Here is an 8921-nt window from a genome sequence, read left to right as displayed (position 1 = left end):
ATTTACATTCCCACCAACAGTGCAGGAGGGTTCCCTTTTCTCCACACCCTCTCCAGCATTTATTGTTTGTAGATTTTTTGATGATGGCCATTCTGACTGGTATGAGGTGATACCTCATTATAGTTTTGATTTGCATTTCTCTAATGATTAATGATGTTGAGCATCCTTTGATGTGTTGGCAATCTGTATATCTTCTTGGGAGAAATGTACCACCACATTTTAAATTTGTTCATTGTAGTTATTGTTTTTTGAGCATGTGTGGGTCTTTCCCCCATGCATTGTACTATTCTTTCAGGTGACTCATCAGTCAGGAAACTTATGTCTTTCATTTTTGGTATACAGTATTCATTTATTCTAATTCTTTCTTCTCTACTTCTCTTTTTATAACTCCCATTAGTTGAGTGTTGGACCTCCTGACTTGATTCCCTATGTCTATTTTTCCCCCACATTTATCTCTTTATCATTTTTTCTATTTTAGGAGAAAATTCCTTAGCTCTATCTTTTAACCTTTTTTGAATTTTTTAATCCCATCAATAATATTTTCAATTTCCAAATGCTTATCTTTTTTGTTTTTCCTGGTATCCTCCATTTAATGCAAGATCCTCTCTAAACTCTCAGGGTACCAATTAGAGGCTTTTTGTTTGGGTTTTAAGTTCCCTTTTGTTTCCTGATGAACTTTGTTTGCTCTTGGGCCCTTTTTTGTTTACCCTGATCTTTCTCTTTCATATGATTACCTTCTTCAAATGCCTGATGATACTTAGTATTCCACTTACTTTCAAGAATTAAACAATAAGAAGAAGTTTAAAAGCTCTGTGCACATGGTGGTTGTTTGTATTTGCTGGCTTCCCTTTAGGATAAGAAGGTGGACTATTGGCCCTTATTGGGGAAGCGTTGGAGAATTAGAGAATGTGGGTGTCTGTGTTGCCCTGGAGCTGCCATTGAGCTCCCCAGGCAGTCACTGTTTTCCTTCTTCCTGGGGAGAAGCATCTAGCTTTCATGCAGCATACTATGGGTAGGGTCAGGGAGGGATGGGAGGTAGATATTGTTTTATAAACAGATTTAAGTTAATTTTTCTGTTTTCAGGTCTGTATCTGTATCTGACTTTCTTTTTCCTTGGCTGTTAATAGTTGTCTTTTGGGGTTTTCTGTTAATAGTCCTAAGTCTTTTGGGGTTTTCTGGGGAAGATTAGCTTACTTCTTTGCTGTAGCCTCCCCCCTCATTTTACACCCCAAGCTGTTACTTCTTTATGCAATCCCGTCAATTAATTTGCATCTGCCTTTCCAAAATTGGTTTCAGTTTCTCATTTCCTGATGCCCCCCTTCCCCTTCTCTTCATTGATGTGAATTTATATCTTTATTAATTCCTTTATTATCATTTTAATGGGAACTCTGAAACTATATAGTCAGCTGGCCCTCTTGCTTCAGATGCCCCAAAATATTCTTATTTTATTATTTGTTACCTAATAAGCTTTAGCTAAATCATGAACTATATTTCATTGTTTATAAAATTATTGCCAGAGATAAACAAAGCTGAACACTACTTGAAGCGATAAGGAAGGATTTTTTTTTTTTTTTTTTTTTCCTCGGTACGCGGGCCTCTCACTGCCGCGGCCTCTCCCGTTGGGGAGCACAGGCTGCGGACGCGCAGGCTCAGTGGCCATGGCTCACGGGCCCAGCCGCTCCGCGGCATATGGGATCCTCCCGGACCGGGGCACGAACCCGTGTCCCCTGCATCGGCAGGCGGACTGCATCAGCAGGCGGACTCTCAACCACTGCGCCACCAGGGAAGCCCAGGAAGGATTTTAATATACTGTTGCAATAGATTTTAATCAGTAATATACTGTTGCAAGCGTCCAGCATGAACTGAGCTCAACTTCAGTTTATACAGAGGTGACTGTGTATTTTAAAGGGAGAATGAGGAAATAAAGCAGGGGTAAATGGGGGCTCCATAGCATCCAGAAAGTGAAAAAATTACGAAAAGCAAGAAGCGAGGAATTGGTCCATGTGAAACCCGTGTGGGTTTGTAACTGGCACTTATGGAAGTTAGGCTCCTCCCCTCTCACAGAGCCAGGGAGACAGGAGCTCTATCTCCAGGTGTTGGCTGGAACACACGGAAATTCTTTTGGCAGCCCTGAGTTTTCCCAGGCAGGCACTTTATAAGGGGGGTAGGGTCATCCTAGGGATGCAACCTTGAACTCTTCGAAACTGTGTTAAAGTCTTTGTAGGCCAAGGTCAAGGCCTAGTCCAGGAGGCAGCTCAGAAGAGCCTGGGTAGAGTTCGGTCAAGGAGAGAATCTTTGTCATTATGCTAGTGTATAGAGAAGGGTCTGCTATTAGGAAGTAATAAATACATTTCTTTTTGTGGAAATTTCGTTACTTCATTGCCTATTAGGTTACATTCAGTAATTTTTTAATGTATTCGGTGACATGCTGGTAAGGATAAGAGTTCTGTTACTTCTCTGGTCTATCCTACCTCTTCCTTCTGTTATCAAGGTGAAATTCTTATAAGAAACCATGAATATAGTCATGTACGTGGATGTTCTAAATACAACATATCTAATAATTCGAAGGCAAAGCTTTTCATACGTTGTTTGGAAAATGTGTTTTTACACTGGCTCTTTAAAAAACATATATAACAGTATATAAACATGTGCAGTTAAAGCCTTTTAATAAAGCATTTAGGAATAGATAGACAAATGGATCTTATACTTGAGAATGTAACAAATTCTTAGGATCCTGTTGCAGGTTTATTAAATCTTCATTTAGTTTGCAACTTGTTAACATTTTTGCTTTGATTGATTGTGCCTACTTATTGATCTGTATATGCCTAAGTATTGATCAGTGCCTTGAATGCCTATATCTGCTCTCATATAAAAACAGATTTTTTTCTATTTTGAATAGAAATAAAATACTTAATAATAAAGTGAAATAAATATATATTTTCTATTTGTTGAAACTTTTACCTGCTCTAATGACCATTTTTGTTTAGTTAAATGCTTTCTATCTTAAGAGCCATTAACACTTCAAAAAAGTTCTTATTAGGTGTGAGAAAATTATAGATTTCACTTATTTCCTTGTCTTGCCAGGCCAACTTCTTAGTGATTGTTTTTATATGTTGTCACTAAAATACATTGAATTCCCTCAGCTTACCTTTAAAAGAGTTATGATATTCCTTTTCAGTAATTATAGAAAGCATAAAAAGAATTTTAGCGTTACCATACTTGTAGGAGTTTTATAGGATATATTGGAATTATAAGATGTTAAATTACTATTATTTTTAATTTATGGAATCAAAATATTTTCTTAATATCAGATATTTAAAACTACAGGTATTTGATTCTTTTTAGGTGTTTGGGCAGTTGGTGTGTATTTTTTAAGATACCAAGATTGAAGTATAGTTTAAAATTTCAATTAGTTTAAAATTTTATATATTTTGTAGAGTTTAAAAATTTTTAATTTAAAAATAATTTGATGATTATAACCCCCCCACATCTAGCCTTTGCTGACCCCACCATTTTCTTTACCCATTACTGAACTTTTGAAACCACTTAATCACTTGAGTTGCATGACAATTTTTTTTTTTCATTTTTGTGTCTTTTAGGCACTCAAAGATTTTATTGAACAAATAAGTGAAATAGTTTTTACTTAAAAATAAATTCTAAGCACAGTCAGCTTGCTAATTTTTCTCACCTTGTTGTTTGCAGGTTTTGAATTAAAATATAAAAGTACACTGAGTGGGCACTGTGCTCCTGTTCTGACTTGTGCTTTTTCTCACGATGGGCAGATGTTAGTTTCAGGGTAAGTTGTTTAGTTTAACTTCCTTAAACCATTTTGGTATGAAATAGAGTAGACTTACAGAAAAGTACATAAAACATAAGAGAATAGGTTGATAAATCATTGTGATGCAAACTTGTAACCACTGCTCAGGTCAGGAAATAGAACATTGCTGGTTTTCCTCCAGAAGTCCTCCCCTTCCAAGTGCCCCTTTCTGGTGACAGTACCTCAGGTCATATGCAACATTGCTTTTTCCTTTTAAATTGATTTAAAACAAATCACACATTATGAATTATTTTGTGTCTGGCTTCCTTTACTCAACATTATGTTTGTTTTCCAAGTGGTTGAACAAATCTGATGTATATAATATGTGACAGGAATCCAGTTTCATTTCTTTCCATATGGATATCCAGTTGTCTCAGTACTGTAAGGTGAAAAGATAATCTTTTCTTCACCATTTTCATATGCCACCTTGTCAGAAATCACTGATCATATATGTGTGGGTCTTTTCTCAGCCTGTTATTCTGTTCTGTTTTTCTGTTTATCCTTGCTCTGATATCTTTCTGAGCCTTTATAATTTGGCTGTTCCTGGCTTTTGACACTTCCATGTAAATTTTAGAGTTAGCTTGTCAGATTGTCTCCAGTTCCTCCCTCTACCCACACAAACCTGTTTAGATTTTGACTGGGATTGTATTGAGTCTGATAAATTTGGGGAGAATTGACATCTTTATGATGTTGAGTCTCCAACCCATGAATATGGCATATATTTCCATTTATTTGTCTTTTGATTTCTCTCAATATAATGTCTCTCAATAGAAGACAGTTTATTTGTCATCCTTGTGGAGGTCCTCCTCATCTTTTATTATTAGATTTATTCTAGGCACTTAATTTTTTTGTTGCTATTATAAAAGATGTGGCTAATATAGGGAAATATATATGGAAAGAGTGGATTTATCTGTTAAGATTCTAATTTTGGATTTTTTATGTATAAAATAATATATGTTAATTATGGCTTTTGTCTCTTCCTTTCTAATCCTTATACCTTTGACATCTCCTGTGCCTTACTGAACTGGCTAACACTACCCGGATAATGGAAATAGTGAAAATAGCCAATCTTGTCTGACCTATTGCAAAGGGAATGCTTTCATTATTAAGTTTGATCACTGTAGATTTTGGGAGATAAGCTTTATTAACTCTTCTTTACCTTCTATATAGTTTGTAAGAATTTTTTTTCATGAATAGGTGTTATAGTTTATCAAATGATTTTTCATGCATCTTTTGAAATGAGCATATGCTTTTTCTTTTTTATCCTGTGTCGTAAATTATACTGATTTTTATAAATCTGCTTTACACATGTTAACTAATCTTCTTTTGTTGGAATAAATACAACTTAGGCCATATTATTTTTGTGTATTGCTATAGAGAAGTCAGTTTTATTCTGTTGCTTTTTTGGATATAATTCATATTTTTTTCACTGGCTTCTCACACATTTTATTTTGAGTTTTCTGCACATTTACTTTGGTGTATCTAGTTTTGGGTTTCTTTTTATTTAGTTTGCTTGGAATTTACTGAACTTCTTAAAGATGTAGAATGATATTTCATCAATTTGGGGGGAAATTCTTATTTATTATCTCTTCCAATATTGCCTCTGTCCTTTTCTTTCTCTAATTCGGGGATTCCAATTAAATGCACATAATATCTTCTCACTGTAAACTTTATGTCTTATTCTCTCTTTGGTATTTTTTTTTGAATTTTTGAATTTTATTTTTTTTTTTATACAGCAGGTTCTTATCTGTTTTATACATATTATTGTATACACGTCAGTCCCAATCTCCCAGTTCATCCCACCACCACCCGCCCCCCGCCACTTCCCCCCCTTGATGTTCATACGTTTCTTGTGTCTCTATTTCTGCCCTGCAAACCAGTTCATCTGTACCATTTTTCTAGGTTCCCAATATATGCGTTAATATACTATATTTGTTTTTCTCCTTCTGACTTACTTCACTCTCTATGACAGTCTCTAGAGCCATCCACGTCTCTACAAATAACCCAATTTCATTCCTTTTTATGGCTGAGTAATATTCCATTGTATATATGTACCACATTTTCTTTAATTCGTCAGTCGATGGGCATTTAAGTTGCTTCCATTGACCTGGCTATTGTAAATAATGCTGCAGTGAACATTGGGGTATGTGTGTTTTTTTTTTTTTTTTTAAACATCTTTATTGGAGTATAACTGTTTTACAATAGTGTGTTAGTTTCTCCTTTACAACAAAGTGAATCAGTTATACATATACATATATTCCCATACCTCTTCCCTCTTGCGTCTCCCTCCCTCCCACCCCTCTCGGTGGTCACAAAGCACAGAGGTGATCTCCCTGTGCTATGCGGCAGCTTCCCACTAGCTATCTAATTTACATTTGGTAGTGCATATATGTCCCTGCCACTCTCTCACTTCGTCACAGCTTACCCTTCCCCCTCCCCATGTCCTCAAGTCCATGCTCTAGTAGGTCTGTGTTTTATTCCTGTCCTACCACTAATCTCTTCATGACATTTTTTTTTCTTAGATTCCATATATATGTGTTAGCATACGGTATTTGTTTTTCTCCTTCTGACTTACTTCACTCTGTATGACAGACTCCAGGTCTATCCACCTCATTACAAATAACTCAGTTTCATTTCTTTTTATGGCTGAGTAATATTCCATTGTATATATGTGCCACATCTTCTTTATCCATTCATCTGTTGATGGACACTTAGGTTGCTTCCATGTCCTGGCTATCGTAAATAGAGCTGCAATGAACATTTTGGTACATGACTCTTTTTGAATTATGGTTTTCTCAGGGTATATGCCCAGTAGTGGGATTGCTGGGTCGTATAGTAGTTCTATTTTTAGTTTTTTAAGCAACCTCCATCCTGTTCTCCATAGTGGCTGTATCAATTTACATTCCCACCAACAGTGCAAGAGGGTTCCCTTTTCTCCACACCCTCTTTAGCATTGGTGTTCGTAGATCTTCTGATGATGTCCATTCTAAATGGTGTGAGGTGATAATCTCGTTGTTTTGATTTGCATTTCTCTAATAATTAGTGATTCTTTTTTTTTTTAATTGGAGTATAATTGCTTTACAATGTTCTGTTAGTTTCTGCTATACAATGAACTGAATCAGCTATATGTATACATATACCCCTTCCCTCTTGGACCTCCCTCCCCCCCCGACCCCCTATCCCATCCACCTAGGTTGTCACAAAGCACCAAGCTGAGCTCGCTGTGCTATACAGCAGGTACCCACTAGCTATCTGTTTAACACATGGTAGTGTATTTATGTCAAACCTAATCTCCCAGTTCATCCAACCCTCCTGTTCCCCCTCTGTGTCCATATGTCTGTTCTCTATACCTACATCTCTATTGCTGCCCTACAAATAGGTTCATCTGTACCATTTCTCTAGATTCCACATATATGCGTTAATATACAGTATTTGTTTTTCTCTTTCTGGCTTACTTCACTCTGTATGACAGTCTCTAGATCCATCCACATTTCTACAAATGACCCAATTTCATTCCTTTTTATGGCTGAGTAATATTCCATTGTATACATGTACCACATCTTCTTTATCCATTCATCTGTCTTTGGACATTTAGGTTGTTTCTGTGTCCTGGCTGTTGTAAATAGTGCTGCAGTGAACACTGGGGTACATGTGTCCTTTTGAAATATGGTTTTCTCAGTGTATATGCCCAGTAGTGGGATTGCTGGGTCATATGCTAGTTCTATTTTTAGGTTTTTAAGGAACCTCCCTGCTGTTCTCCACAGTGGCTGTATCAATTTACATTCCCACTAACAGTGCAAGAGGGTTCCCTTTTCTCCACACCCTCTTTAGCATTTCTTGTTTGTAGACTTTTTGATGATGGCCATTCTGACCGGTGTAAGGTGGTACCTCATTGCAGTTTTGATTTGCATTTCTCTAATAATTAGTGATGTTGAGCAGCTTTTCATGTGCTTCTTGGCCATCTGTATGTCTTATTTGGAGAAATGTCTATTTGGTTCTTCTGCCCATTTTTGGATTGGGTTGTTTGTTTTTTTAATACTGAGCTGCATGAGCTGTTCATATATTTTGGAGATTAATCCTTTGTCCATTGATACATTTACAAATATTTTCTCCCATTCTGAGGGTTGTCTTTTCATCTCATTTGTAGTTTCCTTTGCTTTGCAGAAGCTTTTAAGTTTCATTAGGTCCCATTTGTTTATTTTTCTATCTTGTTCCATTGATCAATATTTCTCTTTTTGTGCCAGTACCATATTGTCTTGATTACTGAAGATTTGTAGTATAGTTTGAAGTCAGAGAGTCTGATTCCTCCAGCTCCATTATTCTTCCTTCATGACTGCTTTGGCTATCCAGGGTCTTTTGTGTCTCCATACAAATTTTAAGATTTTTTGTTCTAGTTCCATAAAAAAAATGCCATTGGTAATTTGATAGGGATTGCATTGCATCTGTAGATTGCTTTGGGTAGTATAGTCATTTTCACAATATTGGTTTTTCCAGTCCAAGAACCTGGTATATCTCTCCATCTGTTGGCATCATCGTTAATTTCTTTCATCAGTGGCTTATAGTTTTCTGCATACAGGTCTTTTGTCTCCCTCGGTCGGTTTATTCCTAGGTATTTTATTCTTTTTGTTGCAGTGGTGAATAGGAGTGTTTCCTTAATTTCTCTTTCAAATTTTTCATCATTAGTGTACAGGAATGCAAGAGATTTCTGTGCATTAATTTTGTATCCTGCAACTTTACCAAATTCTACAGGTCTTTTGTCTCCCTAGGTAGGTTTATTCCTAGGTATTTTATTATTTTTGTTGCAGTGGTGGATGGGATTGTTTCCTTAATTTCTCTTTCAAATTTTTCATCATTAGTGTACAGGAATGCAAGAGATTTCTGTGCATTAATTTTGTATCCTGCAACTTTACCAAATTCATTGATTAGCTCTAGTAGTTTTCTGGTGGCATCTTTAGGATTTTCTATGTATAGTAGACAATTTTACTTCTTCTTTTCCAATTTGTACTCCTTTTATTACTTTTTCTTCTCTGATAGCACTGGCTAGGACTTCCAAAACTATGTTGAATAATAGTGGTGAGAGTGGACATCCTTGTCTTGTTCCTGA

At 36.2% G+C, this 8921-nt stretch overlaps 1 protein-coding gene across 8 annotated transcripts in view; it reads left to right on the top strand.

Moving 5' to 3' along the window:
• WDSUB1 (WD repeat, sterile alpha motif and U-box domain containing 1) overlaps positions 1 to 8921 on the top strand; it is a 78817-nt gene that overhangs the window by 9521 nt on the left and 60375 nt on the right. For all 8 annotated transcript variants that reach the window (XM_055088036.1, XM_055088035.1, XM_055088038.1 and 5 more), the window contains exon 5: positions 3703 to 3796. In XM_055088036.1, coding sequence (XP_054944011.1) covers positions 3703 to 3796 — 94 coding nt within the window. The remainder of the gene's footprint in view (positions 1 to 3702; positions 3797 to 8921) is intronic.

Source organism: Physeter macrocephalus, chromosome 2 (assembly GCF_002837175.3).
Source record: "Physeter macrocephalus isolate SW-GA chromosome 2, ASM283717v5, whole genome shotgun sequence".
Lineage (NCBI taxonomy): Eukaryota > Metazoa > Chordata > Mammalia > Artiodactyla > Physeteridae > Physeter > Physeter macrocephalus.
Note: the sequence above shows the minus strand (reverse complement) of the source record. Positions and strands in the feature narration are given on the sequence as shown.